Source organism: Perognathus longimembris, chromosome 22, assembly GCF_023159225.1.
Source record: "Perognathus longimembris pacificus isolate PPM17 chromosome 22, ASM2315922v1, whole genome shotgun sequence".
Taxonomy (NCBI): Eukaryota; Metazoa; Chordata; class Mammalia; order Rodentia; family Heteromyidae; genus Perognathus; species Perognathus longimembris.
Genome location: NC_063182.1, coordinates 7,064,676 through 7,085,275, shown reverse-complemented (window position 1 = coordinate 7,085,275; position 20,600 = coordinate 7,064,676). Strand labels below are relative to the sequence as shown.

At 46.1% G+C, this 20,600-nt stretch overlaps 4 protein-coding genes and 1 pseudogene across 4 annotated transcripts in view; all 5 read left to right on the top strand.

Moving 5' to 3' along the window:
• Positions 1 to 20,600, top strand: part of LOC125339773 (protocadherin gamma-C4) — a 365,900-nt gene that overhangs the window by 23,408 nt on the left and 321,892 nt on the right. The window lies entirely within an intron of this gene.
• Positions 683 to 3,327, top strand: LOC125340157 (protocadherin gamma-A4-like). Its single transcript, XM_048331607.1, has one exon. It carries the CDS (start codon positions 856 to 858, stop codon positions 3,325 to 3,327), a length of 2,472 nt encoding a protein of 823 aa, XP_048187564.1. The 5' UTR covers positions 683 to 855.
• Positions 4,426 to 5,783, top strand: LOC125340156 (annotated as a pseudogene).
• On the top strand, positions 9,092 to 11,783 carry LOC125340153 (protocadherin gamma-A4-like). The gene has a single exon (XM_048331606.1). It carries the CDS (start codon positions 9,312 to 9,314, stop codon positions 11,781 to 11,783), a length of 2,472 nt encoding a protein of 823 aa, XP_048187563.1. The 5' UTR covers positions 9,092 to 9,311.
• Positions 16,267 to 18,884, top strand: LOC125340152 (protocadherin gamma-A4-like). Its single transcript, XM_048331605.1, has one exon. It carries the CDS (start codon positions 16,413 to 16,415, stop codon positions 18,882 to 18,884), a length of 2,472 nt encoding a protein of 823 aa, XP_048187562.1. The 5' UTR covers positions 16,267 to 16,412.

Sequence of the window (20,600 nt, the reverse complement as noted above, 5' to 3'; positions counted from 1 at the left end):
TGCACCGTTGATTTGTTCATTACATACTGAAAAAATATTTGCTGAATTCTGACTCCATGGAGGTTGCTGTTCTAGCAGTTAAGGAGACACTGTGAACAAGAGTCACAGGCATAGTTTGGAGCCTAGATTTTTGATGTATGAGCTAGGAAAAAATTCTTTTTTCAAACTACAATAATTTCTCAACCTCATTTGCACAGGGGGAGACTATCTCTTGAATGTCAGGTAATTCCTTGCAAAGGAATTGGAAGCTTGTCTCAGACTCCAAGGGTCACCTCAGATGAGGAGGTTGACTAAAGCTGAACTTCCAACTGCCAGGCCCTTGTCTATTACTCATCTCTTTCCTTTGCCATACATTCCTGCCCTGGTCTCAGCAAGAAATATAGTATACTGAAAATGGACTTTGGGGATAAATACTATTTAAAAAAAAACCTTTTGAAAAGTTAGAGCTCACATTACTAAGAAAACAACTTAGCTTATAACAAAGGAAGGTGTGGATCCTTTCTTTGCAAATTAAGCAACAGGAATTTGTTATTTATTTCCCTCAGAAGAAATGAGATTGGGAATGGAAACAGTATAAAGTTTTGCACTCTTCATTTTCAAGAAGGGGTTGCAATAACAGTTTAGGGCTCTGAGTGTCGCTGTTCACCACGCGGGGAAAAACAACCAGACCTTCATTCAGAAGGAGATTTCCGCAGCACACAGCCCTGGTTCCGGGCGCTTGCAAAGCTTCATCTGGGACCCGCGATTGCTCAGCGTTCCACCGCGAACGCATCGGCCCTGGGAAGACCAGGACCCAGGGCTCCTCGGCCTCCAGCGGGAGCCGCCAAGCTCAGGCTGTCGCGCAGCGGGGCTGTCATGGCGGCTGCTTCTCCATCAGACTGCAGGCGACTGGTGTGGATGTGCTTTGTGCTGGGAGCCCTGTGGGAAGTGCGGGCCCAGCAGATCCGCTACACGGTGCGGGAGGAGCTGGAAGAAGGCTCTGCCGTGGGCGACCTGGCCCGGGACCTGGGGCTGGAGCCGCGGGAGCTGGCGGAGCGCGGCGTGCGCATCGTGTCCAGAGGGAAGACGCAGCTCTTCGCGCTGAGCCCGCGGGGCGGCGGCCTGGTCACCGCGGGCAGGATCGACCGCGAGCAGCTCTGCCACACATCTGCCCAGTGTGTGGCACACCTGGAGATCCTCCTAGAGGACAAGGTGAGCATTGTGGGAATCGAGGTGGAAATAACCGATGTGAATGACAATGCGCCCAGATTTGCAACAGAGCAGTGGGAAATAAAAGTTGTTGAAATTGAAGATCCTGGGACGAGATTTCCGCTCCCTGAAGCTTTCGATCCGGACATAGGGCTGAATTCTCTGCAGGGTTACCAGCTCAGCTCCAATGCTCACTTCTCCCTGGACGTGCAGAGAGGACCTGATGGGGTGCAGTATCCAGAGCTGGTGCTGGAACGCGCCCTAGACCGTGAGGAAGAGCCAGTTCACCACCTGGTTCTCACTGCCTACGATGGAGGCGACCCCGTTCGCTCGGGCACTGCCAGGATTCACATAACAGTCTTGGATTTCAACGATAATGTTCCCGCATTCACCCAGCCAGAGTACCACGTCAGTGTGCGGGAGAATTTGCCCGTTGGCACCCAGCTGCTCACCATCAAAGCTACCGATCCGGATGAGGGGACCAATGGAGAAGTGACATATTCCTTCCGGAATGACGGCGACAAAATATCCAAACTCTTCCAATTGGATTCTGTCAGTGGGGACATCACAATATTAGGAGATCTGGATTATGAGGAGAATGGATTCTATGATATCGATGTAGAGGCCCGTGATGGACCTGGCCTTCGAGCCCGAAGTAAGGTGCTCGTGACAATTGTGGATGTAAACGACAATGCTCCAGAAGTCACAGTTACCTCGCTCACCAGCTCCATCCAAGAGCCTTCTTCCCCAGGAGCAGTCATTGCTCTTTTCAATGCTCATGACAGCGACTCTGGAGATAATGGCCTCGTCACATGTTCCATTCCAGATCATCTTCCATTTAGACTGGAAAAGACTTATGGAAATTATTACCAGTTGTTGACACAAAGAACGCTGGACAGAGAGGAAGTCTCAGAATATGACATCCTGCTAACTGCCACTGACCAGGGAACACCTCCCCTGTCTACAGAGATGCATATTGCATTGCAGGTGACAGACATCAATGACAACCCACCCACCTTCAGTCACGCCTCCTACTCTGCCTACATTCCAGAAAACAACCCGAGAGGAGCGTCCATCTTAGGCATGACAGCCCAGGACCCTGACAGCGGGGAGAACGCTCAAGTAACCTACTCTCTCACAGAGGACACCATCCAGGGAGCGCCTCTGTCCTCCTACATCTCCATCAACTCCAACACGGGAGTCCTGTATGCTCTTCGTTCGTTTGATTATGAGCAGTTCCAAGACTTGCGGCTGCTTGTGATCGCCAGCGACAGTGGACAGCCACCCCTCAGCAGCAACGTGTCCCTGAGCTTGTTTGTGCTGGACCAGAATGATAATGCACCTGAGATCCTCTACCCCACCCTCCCCACGGACGGTTCCACGGGCGTGGAGCTGACACCTCGCTCTGCAGAGCCGGGATACCTGGTGACCAAGGTGGTGGCGGTGGACAAAGACTCAGGACAGAACGCCTGGCTGTCCTACCGCCTGCTCAAGGCCAGCGAGCCGGGGCTCTTCACGGTGGGGCTGCACACGGGTGAGGTGCGCACGGCGCGGGCCCTGCTGGACAGAGACGCGCTCAAGCAGAGCCTCGTGGTGGCGGTGCAGGACCACGGCCAGCCGCCCCTCTCGGCCACCGTCACGCTCACCATCGCCGTGGCTGACAGCATCCCGGAGGTCCTCGCAGATTTGAGCAGCATCCACACTGCCCCTGACACAGAGGACTCCGACCTCACGCTGTACTTAGTGGTGGCAGTGGCCGTGGTCTCCTGTGTCTTTCTGGCTTTTGTCATCGTGCTGCTGGCACTGAGGCTGAGACGCTGGCACACGAGCCGTCCGTCTCCGACAGCACACAGTGGGCTGGCAGGTCTACCTGCTTCACACTTGGTGGGTGTGGATGGGGTGCACGCTTTCCTGCAGACCTATTCCCATGCGGTGTCGCTCACCGCGGACTCGGGGAAGAGACACCTGATATTCCCGCAGCCCAACTATGCGGACACGCTCCTCAGCCAGGAGAGCTGTGCCAAAAGTGAGCCTCTCCTGCTACCCCAGGATTTCCCTGTGTCACAAGGAGACCCCAGCCACCTTCCGGTAAGCCAGTTCTACCATCTGTCTCACACAGGGGAGCATAGGATCCTGTGAATGCCTTTAGTTGTGTAAGATAGGACATGCAAAATAAAGCATCCTTTGTTAACATTCCATTGGGACAAAGGTGGTGGAAAAGTAATGATTAGTAACATTTACCAAACAAAAACTTAGTTGCTTATGACTAGCTTTATCTCTTTTTTATGGCGTGATAGTGATTTACCTGAGGAATAGTTGGTATACAAGCAACGTTGTACCCCTGGCTCTTCTGGTTTATTGTTTATCCTTTGTAGTCTTCATTCATTTGTAGTTTTAGCAGAAATTTCTTAATTATATCTCATTAAGATCTCACTTTGAGTGTGTGTGTGTGTGTGTGTGTGTGTGTGTGTGTGTGTGTATAGAGCTTGAAGTCACGGGCTCATGCTCTTGGTTGCATGTTTTGCTCTTGGATGATGCTCTAGCTTTTAAGGCAAGTGTTCAGTCCCGGATTTTGACTGGTTAATTGGAGGTAAGTGTCTTGTGCATTAATCTCCTTGGCTAGGTTTGAACTTTGATGCTCAGATTGCCCCCTCTGACTAGGTAGGATTCGAGGCATGTACCCCTGCCTTCTGGTACTACTCATTTTTAGAATGCCCTTTTCTACAGGTGAAATTTCCAAGGATGGTGAAAAGTGCTTTAATTTACTGTCTCTACATCTGCTTAAGTTTGAATCATTTTATATGCTAATTGTTAATTGAGGAATAACTTTTAGAAGTGGTGCTGAACTGATTTATCTCACATTTTCTCTGATACTGAAACATATTATTAATGAAGTTAGCCAGACCCCTTTCATTTGTGTTAGCTAGAATGTGTATAAATATGTACTTAAAGAGTGTATACTGTGTAAACAGTTAGAAATGAATTAACTGAAGTATAACAGACCCAGTGGAGAGTTCAAATAGTGTAATTCTTTTTAGAAAGACTGAGAGCCCGGTGACATAAGCATAAGCATCAGGAAATATGTACTATCTAGAGAGATGAGGGGCCGAATAGAAGGGGGTATACAAATGGAGGAGGGAAGAAGGGGCAGAATGCAGTCAGGATTCATCATCTATACCACACAATTAAGAAAAATAAAGGACGGGGTGAGTGGCAGGGAGCAAGGATGTTGAAGGGATGACACAGATCAAGGTGCATGGTATTCGGCTTACACTGTGTGGGCAGAGACATTAGCTAGCACTCGCTCTATTCTCTCTAACGGGGAAGCACGGGACTACAAGAGACTGAAGTGTATCTGCCTCTATTTCCAACAGACTCAACGTTCAACTTTCGCTCACACATACACAAGCCAGGAATATTCTATTAATCCTTTTTTTTGAAAAAAAAAAGCAAGTTAATATAAAATTATAGCAAAAACATGAAAGAAGGAACCTGAACTTTACTAACAGCTGGAACAATCCGCAGCAGCAGCGGGAGAAGAGATTTGATTTAGTTGATTATCTGTAGTTGTTGGTTGTTCGCTAGTTTCACAGTGTTGGAAGCTGCACGTTTAATCAAAGGGATTGAGAAGCTGCTGGAGGTTTGGTTCTCCCGGCAGCAGCCCGAAGCAAACCAAGGATCTAGAGATCTTGCACTATCTCTAGATCAGAACAGGATGTACTCTTGAAGGATGTGCAATATTCAATCATAAGTGTGACAAAAACTGATAAGCAGGAAGCTTGTACTCAGTGAGAGTAGCATGTTTGTCTCCAAGAGACATTTCATGTTGAAGACATGTGGTACTACCTTCTTGCTGAAAGCACTGGTCCCCTGTTGAAGCTTGCTAGTGGTTACAGTGGGTTTGACTCAATTCAAAGCTTCTTTTATTCTCGTAAGAATTTCATGAAGCCGTCTCATCAAGGATACCCACACCAGAATTTCCAGGAAGAAACAGAGGTTCTTAATGCAATTTCCCCAAATGGAGCAGCATATTGTATGGGATGGATGAATTCTGACTGTTCTTACTTGTATACTTTGGATTTCCCAGAGAGTTGGGTAATCAGCCAGCCAGATCAAACCCTGGAAATGTTGATGAGTGACCTTGACCCAGCAATAATGGACTAGTTCTACATGAAAGATGGTGTTACTGCAAAGGATGTCACTTGTGAGAGTGGAATTCGGGACCTGATATCAGGTTCTGTCATCGATGCCACACTGTTCAATCATTGTGGGTATTCGGTGAATGGAATGAAATCAGATGGAACTTACTGGACTATTCACATCACTCCAGAACCAGAATTTTCTTATGTTAGCTTTGAAACAAACTTAAGTCAGACCTCCTATGATGACCTGATCAGGGAAGTTGTGAAAGTCTTTAAGCAGGAAAATTTGTGACCACCTTGTTTGTTCATCAGAGTTCTAAATGTCGCACCATGCATTCTTCTTCTCAGAAGATCAGAGGCTTTAAACGTTTTCATTGCCAGAGTGCTATGTTCAATGATTACAATTTTGTTCTTACCAGCTTTGCTAAAAAGCAGTAACAACAGCAGAGTTGACTAAGAAAAAAGGCACAAAAAAAAGAAGGCACATGGTGGCTGCTTTCTAGACGTTGATTCCGGCGGTCATGCTTTCCATGACCACCATCTTGTAGTTGCAAAAAGCCCTAGATGTCATGATAGTGTAATCATTTTTAAGTGTATGCATTATTATATCAAGGAGTTAGATGTCTTGCATGAATGTTCTCTTCTACGTTTTAGGTATTCTATGCCACTCTTGCTGTGACATTGAAATGCATGTAGATCATAACTTTTAGTATAAGAAACGTTATAACACTTGTGAAAATGATTCAATTTGGTTTATGCACAGTATAATATTTCTGCCGGTATCATCCAAAATTCCCCACAGACAAGGCTTGCGTCCTCATTAGGTGTTGGCCTCAGCCAAACCATCTGGAACTGTTCTATTAATTTGCTGTCAGAATTTTACATCCAGTTACCTCCACTTTCTAGAACACGTTCTCTACTAATGTTACTGAAACCCGTTTCTACTTCACACTGACATTTTTTGCAACAGCAATTAAAGTTTTTCTTCCACAAGTTGGATCCTCATAGAATGATTCTAGTTACTCCTTTTGTGTGTATTACTATTTTAATAATGGTTCTAGCATTTGTAGTCTTGTGGTTGGTTTCTTCACTCTCCAATGTGTCTTCTCCCTCTGCCCCTCATATAAAGCAATACACTGTAACACTGTGGGTTTATATACACATCTCATACCGCAGATGGGGAAGCAGGGAGATGATCCCTGAGTTGAATATTTTTCAAGGGTGTGGGAATTTTGCCTTCTTTATTGGCATGGGCTCTTTTTTAAAAGTAGCAAAGTTGAATGTATCAAATCTTTTGAGTCATATCTACCCAGAAAGAACCCATAGAAAATTATAGATTTTCAGAGTACTCTGTAAACAATCCAACCAAGTCCTACTCTTAAGTACTTTGGATTGGCTTCTAATGGAATATACTACCTTGTTAAATACTGGTAGAAAAGAACTTATCACTAAGGATGTAAGCAAGGACATTTAGCATAATGGTTATCTGTTCAGCTTGGATCATTTACCTTATCCTTTGAGCAACCGCTGCCACTAATTTTCATTAGTAATCTCTACTATAACCTAGAGTTCAGAACAGAGTAAGTGGTTTTTCATCTTGTGGCTTAAAGTTCTGTGATATATGAGATATGTTGGTTCTTCCTGTAACTGTGTGGTCTTTTTACCTTGGCAGTCAAAGGACAAATGATGTCCAGAATGAGAACTGTCAGGCTATTCATACAACTCTGTGGCAGGATTTTTGAGTGAATACAAGACACCAAATTTCATAAATACTCAACTAGAAATGGAGGCTTTCAAGAGTTGGCATCTATTAAGCTATATTTGCAAAAACCGCTAATCAAGCAACTGAGAGAAGAGCAAAGTTAACTACATTTTATATTCATTGTCCACAATATTATCTTGATAATTTCTGGATTGATGCAGTGATGTTTTATTCCTTCTGTATTTATAGATGAAACACCTTTTGTTAGTGTTTCTACACAATACCTACTTGGTTTGAGATCAAGTGGTTGGAACACTGTTGCCTTTTCTTTTAAGCATGTTATTGATTGAACATTGAATTGAAGCTTTCAATTAGCTTTATCCATTTGATTGTTACTGAGCACAGCACCAAATGCTGATACTTGCTCTGTTAGGAGGATTTTGTTCTTGAACAGTATCCCTGTAGATTTTGATGATATTTTTGGCTTGAGGTCTGGTTTTTCTTTTCCTAACACAATTAGGAGTTCTAATGTTGAACACTTGCACATCTTTATGTGCAAAGGTTAGAAAGATAACTATAGATTTGAATAGAAATTTGTCCTCTCGTGGTTGAGGAGGGAAATTTTTGGTATCATAATTTCTCTCTTCATTTGTGTTGGATTTAATCAGTTGAAATGTATTTCTGTACCACACCGTAAGCTTCAATTAAAAATTTTCTTAATTGTATAGAAAAAACATGCATGGTATTCATAAAGGGCTTTGTTAAATAGCAAAAATAAAATCAATACATACCCTATCAAGTTAATACAAGTGAGAGGAGGGTGGGTTGGGAGGGATGGGTGAAAATGTTCAAAAGGCAGGGCATTCATCAAGACATACAATATTCATGAACTGCGTTGAGAATGGCAACTCCTTTGTACAGCTACTTACAGATAAAAATATTAAAAAAAAATAAAAACCAAGCCAGGAAAATGAATTAACAAAAAATATTCAGTTCTATGAAGCTTGCAATGTTAATGCATACCTGACTAATAAAATATTTCCTTGTACTTGTTCCTAAAACGAAAAAGACTGGTGGACTGATTCAAGGGGGTAGGGCACATGAGTACAAGACTCCTAGGTTAAACCCTAGTACCTCCAAAAGAAAGTGTATTTTGAGAGCACTTGCCTAACTAGCAGAAAACTCAGAGTGCAAACAAAAATAACATGAAAAAGTAAACAACATTAAAGCGAAATTTAGAAATGCTGGCAAAAATAATGCACTGATCATGGTACACTAAGATCACTGGATTCTTTATAGCGAATCAGTATGTTTCTGCCTTCTTAATGATATATTTTTAATGTCAAACTTCTTTACCCGTAGTTCGAAGTTTTGCATTTACCCTGTTAATTTGTTCATTGAATACTGAAAACAGTTTTTGCTGAATTCTGATTCTGACTCTATGGATGTTGCTGTTGTAGCAGTTAAGGAGACACTGTGAACATGGGAGTCACAGGCATAATTTGCAGTGTAGAATTTCCGAAGTATAAGCTAGTGAGAAAATTCTCCTTTCAACCTAAAGTCATTTCTCAACCACATTTGCACTGGGTGAGACTATCTCGTGAGTGTCAAGCAACTCTTTGCAAAGGAAATGAAAGTTTGTCCCAGACTCCAATGATCACCTCATGTAAGGAGAACTGCTTCTGCATAGATTGACTAAAGCTGAACTTCCAACTACCAGGCCTCTGTCTGTTACTCATCTGTTTCCTTTGCCTGTCATTCCTGCACTGGTCTCAGCAAGAAATACAGTATACTGAAAATGGGCTTTGGGGATGAATACTGCAAACAACCGGTCCAAAATTAGAAAATATTCGTTACTAAAAACCCCATGTGAATTCCCTGAGAAAACAACTTAGCTTATAACAGAGGAAGGTGTGGATCCTTTCTTTGCAAATTAAGCAACAGGAATTTGTTACTTATTTCCCTCAGAAGAAATGAGATTGGGAATGGAAACAGTATAAAGTTTTGCACTCTTCATTTTCAAGAAGGGGTTGCAATAACAATTTAGGGCTCTGAGTGTCGCTGTTCACCACGCGGGGGAAAAACAACCAGACCTTCAGTCAGAAGGAGATTTCCGCAGCACACAGCCCTGGTTCCGGGCGCTTGCAAAGCTTCATCTGGGACCCGCGATTGCTCAGCGTTCCACCGCCAACGCATCGGCCCTGGGAAGACCAGGACCCAGGGCTCCTCGGCCTCCAGCGGGAGCCGCCAAGCTCAGGCTGTCGCGCAGCGGGGCTGTCATGGCGGCTGCTTCTCCATCAGACTGCAGGCGACTGGTGTGGATGTGCTTTGTGCTGGGAGCCCTGTGGGAAGTGCGGGCCCAGCAGATCCGCTACACGGTGCGGGAGGAGCTGGAAGAAGGCTCTGCCGTGGACAACCTGGCCCGGGACCTGGGGCTGGAGCCGCGGGAGCTGGCGGAGCGCGGCGTGCGCATCGTGTCCAGAGGGAAGGCGCAGCTCTTCGCGCTGAGCCCGCGGGGCGGCGGCCTGGTCACCGCGGGCAGGATCGACCGCGAGCAGCTCTGCCACACATCTGCCCAGTGTGTGGCACACTTGGAGATCCTCCTAGAGGACAAGGTGAGCATTGTGGGAATCGAGGTGGAAATAACCGATGTGAATGACAATGCGCCCAGGTTTGGAACAGAGCAGTGGGAAATACAAGTTGTTGAAAATGAAATTCCTGGGACGAGATTTCCGCTCCCTGAAGCTTTCGATCCGGACATAGGGCTGAATTCTCTGCAGGGTTACCAGCTCAGCTCCAATGCTCACTTCTCCCTGGACGTGCAGAGAGGCCCTGATGGGGTCCAGTATCCGGAGCTGGTGCTGGAACGAGCCCTAGACCGTGAGGAAGAGCCAGTTCACCACCTGGTTCTCACTGCCTACGATGGAGGCGACCCCGTGCGCTCGGGCACTGCCAGGATTCACATCACACTCCTGGACATCAACGATAATGCTCCTGCATTCACCCAGCCAGAGTACCACGTCACTGTGCGGGAGAATGTGCCCGTGGGCACCCAGCTGCTCACCATCAAAGCCACCGATCCGGATGAGGGAGCCAATGGAGAAGTGACATATTCCTTCCGGAATGATCTAGACAAGATATCCCAGTTGTTCCAGTTGGATTCTGTCAGTGGGGTCATCACAATATTAGGAGATCTGGATTATGAGGAATCTGGATTCTACCATATCGATGTAGAAGCCCGTGATAGACCTGGCCTTCGAGCCCGAAGTAAGGTGCTCGTGACAGTCGTGGATGTAAATGACAATGCTCCAGAAGTCACAGTTACCTCGCTCACCAGCTCCATCCAAGAGCCTTCTTCACCAGGAGCCGTCATTGCTCTTTTCAACGTTCATGACAGCGACTCCGGAGAGAATGGCCTCGTCACATGTTCCATTCCAGATCATCTTCCATTTAGACTGGAAAAGACCTATGGAAATTATTACCGGTTGTTGACACACAGAACTCTAGACAGAGAGGAAGTCTCAGATTATGACATCCTGCTAACTGCTACTGACCAGGGAACACCTCCCCTGTCTACAGAGATGCATATTGCATTGCAGGTGACAGACATCAATGACAACCCACCCACCTTCACTCACGCCTCCTACTCTGCCTACATTCCAGAAAATAACCCCAGAGGAGCGTCCATCTTGGGCATGACAGCCCAGGACCCTGACAGCGGGGAGAACGCCCAAGTAACCTACTCTTTTACCGAGGACACCATCCAGGGAGCGCCTCTGTCCTCCTACATCTCCATCAACTCCAACACGGGAGTCCTGTATGCTCTTCGTTCGTTTGATTATGAGCAGTTCCAAGACTTGCGGCTGCTTGTGATCGCCAGAGACTCTGGACACCCACCGCTCAGCAGCAATGTGTCCCTGAGCCTGTTTGTGCTGGACCAGAATGATAACACACCTGAGATCCTCTACCCCACCCTCCCCACGGACGGTTCCACGGGCATGGAGCTGACGCCTCGCTCTGCAGAGCCAGGATACCTGGTGACCAAGGTGGTGGCCGTGGACAAAGACTCAGGGCAGAACGCCTGGCTGTCCTACCGCCTGCTCAAGGCCAGCGAGCCGGGGCTCTTCACGGTGGGGCTGCACACGGGTGAGGTGCGCACGGCGCGGGCCCTGCTGGACAGAGACGCGCTCAAGCAGAGCCTCGTGGTGGCGGTGCAGGACCACGGCCAGCCGCCCCTCTCGGCCACCGTCACGCTCACCATCGCCGTGGCTGACAGCATCCCGGATGTCCTGGCAGATTTGAGCAGCGTGCACACTGCCCCTGACACAGAGGACTCCGACCTCACGCTGTACTTAGTGGTGGCAGTGGCCGTGGTCTCCTGTGTCTTTCTGGCTTTTGTCATCGTGCTGCTGGCCCTGAGGCTGAGACGCTGGCACACGAGCCATCCGTCTCCAACAGCACACAGTGGGCTGGCAGGTCTACCTGCTTCACACTTGGTGGGTGTGGATGGGGTGCACGCTTTCCTGCAGACCTATTCCCATGAGGTGTCGCTCACCGCGGACTCGGGGAAGAGCCACCTGATCTTCCCGCAGCCCAACTATGCGGACACGCTCCTCAGCCAGGAGAGCTGTGCCAAAAGCGAGCCTCTCCTGCTACCCCAGGATTTCCCTGTGTCACAAGGAGACCCCAGTCACCTTCAGGTAAGCCAGTTCTACCATCTCTCTCACACAGGGGAGCACAGCATCCTGTGAATGCCTTTAGTTGTGTAAGATAGGACATGCAAAGTAAAGCACCCCTTTATTAACATTCCATTGGGTCCAAGGGGGTGGAAAATAATGATTAGTTACATTTACCAAAAAAAAAACTTATTTGCTATTTACTAGTTTTTTCTCTTTTTATTTGTGATGTGATAGTGTTTAAACTCAAGAATACTGGGCATACAAGACAAACATTCTGCCACGGAGCTACCCACCGCTTGCTCTTCTTGTTTATTTTTTATCCTTTCTAGTGTTCATTCAGTTGTAGTTTTGACAGAATTTTTTTTTTTTTTTGGCCAGTCCTGGGCCTTGGACTCAGGGCCTGAGCACTGTCCCTGGCTTCTTCCCGCTCAAGGCTAGCACTCTGCCACTTGAGTCACAGCGCCACTTCTGGCCGTTTTCTCTATATGTGGTGCTGGGGAATCGAACCCAGGGTCTCGTGTATACGAGGCAAGCTCTCTTGCCACTAGGCCATATCCCCAGCCCCGAAATTTCTTAATTATATATCTTTAAGTCTCTCACTTCGAGTGTGTGTGTGTGTGTGTGTGTGTGTGTGTGTGTGTATGTGTACTGTGGCTTGACCTCAGGGCCTCAAGCTCTTTGTTGTCTGTTTTGCTCAAGGATGATGCTCTAGCTCTTAAGCCACGTGTTCAGTCCCCACTTTTGGCTGCTTAATTGGAGAGAAAGTCTTGTGAACTGATTTGCTGGCTGGCATTGAACTTTGATCTGCAGATGGCACCTCTGACTAGGAAGGATTCTAGGCATGTACCAAGGCCTTCTGGTACTACTCATTTTTGAATGCCCCTTTCATTGTGCACTACTGAAAGGAAAGATTATAGCATGGAAAAGAAGCCAATTCTGTGCAGTCATATTTGTAGCATTATTTTCCATGAAGTTAACATGGAACCTCTGTTCAATATATATAAATTTCTTGTTTCTACACCCCCATGTTGTGCTTGTAATTTATCTTTCTTTCCTTACAAAGTTATTTCCTTTATAACTAGGCAATGACTATTTGTGGGTAGTGGGAAACTATTTACCTTTTAGGTATAAAGAGTTAAAAACTTTCATGATGAACTGGTACACTTTAAACATTTTCATTGCTATTATAAAGGTGATGCACAGAGAAGTTACCTTTATTTGTCCTAGGGCTTCAACTCGGGGTCTGGGCCCTGTCCTGAGTTCTTTTGCTCAAGGCGAGTGCTTTACTGCTTTGGACCACAGAGCCACCTCCAGGTTTCTGTTGGTTGAATGAAGATAAGAGTGTCATGGAGGGCTGGAAATATGACCTAGTGGTAAAGTCTTCGCCTTGTATACATGAAGCCCTGGGTTCGATTCCTCAGCACCACAAACACAGAAAAGCCAGAAGTGGTGCTTTGGCTCAAGGGTTAGAGTGCTAGCCTTGAGCAAAAATAAGGCAAGGACACTGCCTAGTCCCTGAGTGAATGCCCCAGGACTGGCAAAACAATCAAACAAACAAACAGGAGTGTCAGGGACTTTCTGGCCCAGTCTGGCTTTGAACTGACATCCTCAGATTTCAGACTCCTGAGTAGCTAGGAATACAGATGAGAGTCACCACCTCCTGGTAAGGCTACCATTTCATAACACAGGGAATGAGTACATTTCTTTGGGAATATTGTCACCCCTTCCTTCAGTGTCAAAATATTTATTTATTTGTGACCAAGTCTTAACCAGTCCTGGCTTCAAATTCACCATCCTCCTGCCTGGGCCTCCCAAGTGCTCAACACAGTCCCCAATGCCTAGTGCAAATGTTTTGTTATTGCTGATCTGACCATAGTGACTTCATATGATTCCTTTCATTTGCTTCCATGATTATTAAAATTATTTCCCATTTTATTTCACTTATATGTAAGCAGATTGTAGGAATAATTATAATAATTTCTTAATTGTCCATTGTGGTATTACCCTTGACTCCTACCTTGATTTCTAAGGAACAAAAAACTTGTTGTGGGCTGGGAATATGGCCTAGTGGTAAAGTGCTCATCTCCTATACATGTAGCCCTGGGTTCGATTCCTCAGCACCACATAAATAGAAAAAGCCAGAAGTGTCGCTATGGCTGAAGTCACGGAGTGCTTGCCTTGAGCAAATAGAAGCCAAGGATAGTGCTCAAGCCCTGAGTTCAAGCCCCAGGCCTGGCAACAAAAGCAAAACAAAACCAAAAACCTTGTTGAGGCATCTTGTTGCTGCTCATCAGGTAAACTTCCTACCAAGGTTGAGTAACTTATATTCTGGGCCTGCATGATTAATGGTTCTTAGTACATTGTCATCATCCCTATCTATTGGCATCCCTACAAATTGTTCCCAGCTGTGTGTGTCACTGTGTTGCCATAGAATGATCAGGGAAAAATAAAATACCTTGGGCATAAGAGATATGAAGTACATTTTCTCCTGCATATACTTCTGTGAGTTAATAAAAACTCCAAGAATTAACATAGCTATACAAATTAGTGAGTTCTGATAGCTGAAAGTTGTGGCAATTATAGTGGAATGTGGCTTCATCCAATTTAAGAGGAAGACTTGTTATTTCTACTGAGCTTTGCATGTATGGGAGATTGTAGTTCAATAAACACGACATGGGACAGAATGCAATTAGCAGTCTTGGGTAGAGGAAATAAGTGAGCAGTGGCAGACAGCTTATATTTGAGGACATATTATTGAAGACAGTAATGTCATGAAATTTTGTTAGCCCTAAAATGTATCAAACACATTTGGATTCTAACATCAAGTATATACCATAGAGTCAGCAAGGTACATATCCTAAAGCCTTAAAGAGGGCAGTGCAGAATTTACATCACACAAGAAAATATATTTTCACTTCACTGACCATTGGATGTCTTGTAGGAAAGATTTCTGACTGAACTAGTTCATATCCCTATGAGGGAATAACTACGTGCCAATATAAACACATTACACACACACACATATATATATATATATATATATATATATATATATGAAATGAGCTAAAATGAATGAGCCGTGATCTCTGAAAAATGTGTGTACCTCATAAAGCTTGAAGGAGCACAAAATGAAATCTATTTCTGTACCACAACGTAAGCTTCAATAAAAATTTGCTTAATTGTCTAGAAAAAAAGATGCATGCTTTTCATAAAGGGCTTTGTTAAAAGGAAAAAAATACATACAGTATCAAGTTAAGACAAGTGAGAGGAGGGTGGGTTGGGAGGAATGGGTGAGAATGTTCAAAAGGCATGGCATTCCTCAAGACATACCATATTCATAGACTGCAATGCTGAATGGCAACATCTTTGTACAGCTACTTACAGATAAAAATATTTTTAAAAATAAATAAAGACAAAAACAGAAAAATAAATTAAGAAAAATATTTGATTAAATAAAGCTTGCAATGATAATACATACATGACTTATGAAATATTTCCTTTTACTTGTTTCTAAAACAAAAAAAAGCTAGTAGAATGATTCAAGTGGCAGGGCACATGAGCTCAACACTCCTAGTTCAAACCTCATTACCTCCAAGAGAAAGAAAGATGATTTTAAGAGCACTTGCCTAGCAAGAACAAAACTCTGAGTGCAAACCAAATAACAGGAAAAAGTAAACAACAAAAGTGAAATTTAGAAATGATGGCAAAAATGCATTGGTCATGGTACACTAAGCCCACTGGATTCTTTACAGCATGTCAGTAAGTTTCTGCCTTATTAGTGATATAATTTTTAATGTCAAATTTCTCTACCCATCATTTGAAGCTTTCCATTTCACTATTAATTTGTTCATTAGATACTGAAAACAATATTTGCTGAGTTCTGACTCTATGTAGGTTGCTGTTCGAGCAGTTAAAGAGACACTGAACAAGAGAGTTATACTTTGGAGCCTAGAATTTCCAATATACAAGATAGTGAGAAAATTGTCTTTTCTACATAAAGTCATTTGTCAACCTCCTTAGCACAGGGTGTGAGTGTATCTTGAGTGTCAGGTAATTCCTTGCAAAGGAGATGAAAGGTTGTCCCAGACTCCAAGGGTCACCTCATATGAGGAGGTTGATTAAAGCTGAACTTCCAACTACCAGGCCTCTGTCTGTTACTCATCTGTTTCCTTTGCCCGTCATTCCTGCACTGGTCTCAGCAAGAAATATAGTATACTGAAAATGGACTTTGGGGATGAAAACTGCAAACAACCGGTTCAAAAGTAGAAAATATTCGTTACTAAAAACACCATGTGAATTCCCTGAGAAAACAACTTAGCTTATAATAAAGAAAGGTGGGAATCCTTTCTTTGCAAATTGAAAAAACAGGAATTTGTTATTTTTTCTCCTCGGGAAGAAATGAGATTAGGAATGGAAACAGCATACAGTTTTGCACTCTTCATTTTCAAAGGGGTTGCAATAACAGTTTAGGGCTCTGAGTGTCGCTGTTCACCACGCAAGGAAAAACAACCAGACCTTCAGTCAGAAGGAGATTTCCGCAGCGCACAGCCCTGGTTCCGGGCGCTTGCAAAGCTTCATCTGGGACCCGCGATTGCTCAGCGTTCCACCGCGAACGCATCGGCCCTGGGAAGACCAGGACCCAGGGCTCCTCGGCCTCCAGCGGGAGCCGCCAAGCTCAGGCTGTCGCGCAGCGGGGCTGTCATGGCGGCTGCTTCTCCATCAGACTGCAGGCGACTGGTGTGGATGTGCTTTGTGCTGGGAGCCCTGTGGGAAGTGCGGGCCCAGCAGATCCGCTACACGGTGCGGGAGGAGCTGGAAGAAGGCTCTGCCGTGGGCGACCTGGCCCGGGACCTGGGGCTGGAGCCGCGGGAGCTGGCGGAGCGCGGCGTGCGCATCGTGTCCAGAGGGAAGGCGCAGCTCTTCGCGCTGAGCCCGCGGGGCGGCGGCCTGGTCACCGCGGGCAGGATCGACCGCGAGCAGCTCTGCCACACATCTGCCCAGTGTGTGGCACACTTGGAGATCCTCCTAGAGGACAAGGTGAGCATTGTGGGAATCGAGGTGGAAATAACCGATGTGAACGACAATGCGCCCAGCTTTGAAACAGAACAGAGGGAAATAAAAGTTGTTGAAAATGAAGTTCCTGGGACGAGATTTCCGCTCCCTGAAGCTTTCGATCCAGACATAGGGCTGAATTCTCTGCAGGGTTACCAGCTCAGCTCCAATGCTCACTTCTCCCTGGACGTGCAGAGAGGACCTGATGGGGTGCAGTATCCGGAGCTGGTGCTGGAACGCGCCCTAGACCGTGAGGAAGAGCCAGTTCACCACCTGGTTCTCACTGCCTACGATGGAGGCGACCCCGTGCGCTCGGGCACTGCCAGGATTCACATCACACTCCTGGACATCAACGATAATGCTCCCGTATTCACCCAGCCAGAGTACCACGTCAGTGTGCGGGAGAATTTGCCTGTGGGCACCCAGCTTCTCACTGTAAAAGCCACCGATCCGGATGAGGGGGCCAATGGAGAAGTGACATATTCCTTCCGAAAAGTAGGAGACAAAATATCCCAGCTGTTCCAGTTGGATTCGGTCAGTGGGGTCATCACAGTATTAGGAGATCTGGATTATGAGGAGTCTGGATTCTACGTTATCAATGTAGAAGCCCATGATGGACCTGGTCTTCGAGCCCGAAGTAAGGTGCTCGTGACAGTTGTGGATGTAAATGACAATGCTCCAGAAGTCACAGTTACCTCGCTCACCAGCTCCATCCAAGAGCCTTCTTCCCCAGGAGCAGTCATTGCTCTTTTCAACGTTCGTGACATTGACTCTGGAGAGAATGGCCTCGTCACATGTTCCATTCCAGATTATCTTCCATTTAGACTGGAAAAGACCTATGGAAATTATTACCGGTTATTGACACAGAGAACTCTGGACAGAGAGGAAGTCTCAGAATATGACATCCTGCTAACTGCCACTGACCAGGGAACACCTCCCCTGTCTACAGAGATGCATATAGCATTGCAGGTGACAGACATCAATGACAACCCACCCACCTTCACCCACGCCTCCTACTCTGCCTACATTTCAGAAAATAACCCGAGAGGAGCGTCCATCTTAGGCATGACAGCCCAGGACCCTGACAGCGGGGAGAACGCCCAAGTAACCTACTCTCTCACCGAGGACACCATCCAGGGAGCGCCTCTGTCCTCCTACATCTCCATCAACTCCAACACAGGAGTCCTGTATGCTCTTCGTTCCTTTGATTACGAGCAGTTCCAAGACTTGCGGCTGCTTGTGATCGCCAGCGACGGTGGACAGCCACCCCTCAGCAGCAACGTGTCCCTGAGCCTGTTTGTGCTGGACCAGAATGATAACGCACCTGAGATCCTCTACCCCACCCTCCCCACGGATGGTTCCACGGGCGTGGAGCTGACGCCTCGCTCTGCAGAGCCAGGATACCTGGTGACCAAATTGGTGGCAGTGGACAAAGACTCAGGACAGAATGCCTGGCTTTCCTACCGCCTGCTCAAGGCCAGCGAGCCGGGGCTCTTCACGGTGGGGCTGCACACGGGCGAGGTGCGCACGGCGCGGGCCCTGCTGGACAGAGACACGCTCAAGCAGAGCCTTGTGGTGGCGGTGCAGGACCACGGCCAGCCGCCCCTCTCGGCCACCGTCACGCTCACCATCGCCGTGGCTGACAGCATCCCAGAGGTCCTGGCAGATCTGAGCAGCATCCACACTGCCCCTGACACAGAGGACTCCGACCTCACGCTGTACTTAGTGGTGGCAGTGGCCGTGGTCTCCTGTGTCTTTCTGGCTTTTGTCATCGTCCTGCTGGCCCTGAGGCTGAGACGCTGGCACACGAGCCGTCCCGCTCTGACAGCACACAGTGGGCTGGCAGGTCTACCTGCTTCACACTTGGTGGGTGTGGATGGGTTGCACGCTTTCCTGCAGACCTATTCCCATGAGGTGTCGCTCACCGCGGACTCGGGGAAGAGCCACCTGATCTTCCCGCAGCCCAACTATGCGGACACGCTCCTCAGCCAGGAGAGCTGTGCCAAAAGCGAGCCTCTCCTGCTACCCCAGGATTTCCCTGTGTCACAAGGAGACTCCAGCCACCTTCCGGTAAGCCAGTTCTACCATCTTTCTCACCCAGGGGAGCAGCAGATTCTGTGAATGCCTTTAGTTGTGTCAGATAGGACATGCAAAGTAAAGCACTCCTTTTTAACATTCCACTGGATCAAAGGGGGTGGAAAAAGAATGATTAGTAACATTTTCCAACCAAAACATACTTGCTATTGACTAGGTTTTTCTCTTTTCTTCTAATTTAACTCAGGAATACTGGGGTTACAAGAGAAATATTGTACCACGAAGCTACCCACACCTGGGTCTTCTTGTTTATTATTTATCCTTTCTAGGTTTCATTTCTTTGTAGTTTTAGCAGAAATTTATTAATTATATGTCATTAAGACTCTCACAGTGGGAGTGTGTGTGTGTGTGTGTGTGTGTGTGTGTGTGTGTGTGTGTGTGTACTGGGGCTTGAACTCAGGGTCTCAGGCTCTTGGTTGTTTTGGTCAAGGATGATGCTCTAGCTCTTAATCCAAGTGTTCAGTAGTGTCTCTTAGCTGGTTAATTGCAGATGACTCTTGTGGATCAATCAGCTTGGCTGGCTTTAAACTTTGATCCGCAGATCACATGATCTGATTAGGTAGGATTCAGGGCATGTACCACTGCCTTCTGGTACTACTCATTTTTAGAATATTCTTTTCAACAGCTGAAACTTCTAAGGATGGTGAAAAGTGCTTTCATTTACTGTCTCAACATCTCCTTAAGTTTGAATCATTTTATATGCTAATTGTTAATTGAGGAAAAATTTAAAGAACTTCTTCTGAACTGATTCTTCTCAAGTGTTCTCTGATAGTCAAACATGTTATAAATGAAATAAGCCAGACCCATTTCATTTGTGGTAGTTAGTGTGTACTGTGCAAGCAGTTACAAATGAATTAACTGAAGTATTACAAAGTCAGTGAAGAGCTCAAATAGTATAATTCTTTTTAGAATAAGTGCGAGCCCAATGACATAAGCGTAATCATCAGGAAATGTGTCCTTGCTAGAGAGATGAGGGCTGAGTAGAAGGTGGTACACAAATGGAGGAGGAAAGAAGGGGCAGAATGCAGTCTGGAGTTCATCGTCTATACCACACGATTAAGAAAAATAAAGGACGGGGTGAGTGGCAGGGAGCGAGGATGTTGAAGGGATGACACAGATCAAGATGCATGGTATTAGGCTTACACAGTGTGGCCTGCGACATTAGCTAGCACTCGCTCTACTCTCTCTAATGGGGAAGCAGCGGACTACAAGAGAATGAACTGTATCTGCCTCTATATCCAAAGGACTAATGTTCAACTTTTGCTCACACATACACAAGCCTGGAAAATTCTATTAATCCTTTTTTTAAAAAAACGAAAGTTAATATAAAATTATAGCAAAAATAAAGGAACCTGAACTTTACTAACAGCTGGAACAATCCACAGCGGCAGAGGGAGAAGAGATTTGATTTAGTTATTTTCTGTAGTTGTTGGTTGTTCACTAGTCTCACAGGGATGGAAGTTGCACATTTTATCGAAGGGACTGAGAAGGTGGTGATGGTTTGGTTCTCCCGGCAGCAGCCCGAAGCAAACCAAGGATCTGGGGATGTTCGCACTATCCCTAGATCAGAATGGGATGTACTTTTGATGGATGTGCAATATTCAATCATAAGTGTGACAAAAACTGACAAGCAGGAAGCTTATGTACTCAGTGAGAGCAGCATGTTTGTCTCCAAGAGACGTTTCATTTTGAAGACATGTGGTATTATCTTCTTGTTGACAGCACTGTTTCCCTGTTGAAGCT

Coding starts and splice junctions, on each gene's coding strand:
- LOC125340153 (XM_048331606.1), top strand. CDS start 9,312: ATGGCGGCTGCTTCTCCATCAGACTGCAGGCGACTGGTGTGGATGTGC.
- LOC125340157 (XM_048331607.1), top strand. CDS start 856: ATGGCGGCTGCTTCTCCATCAGACTGCAGGCGACTGGTGTGGATGTGC.
- LOC125340152 (XM_048331605.1), top strand. CDS start 16,413: ATGGCGGCTGCTTCTCCATCAGACTGCAGGCGACTGGTGTGGATGTGC.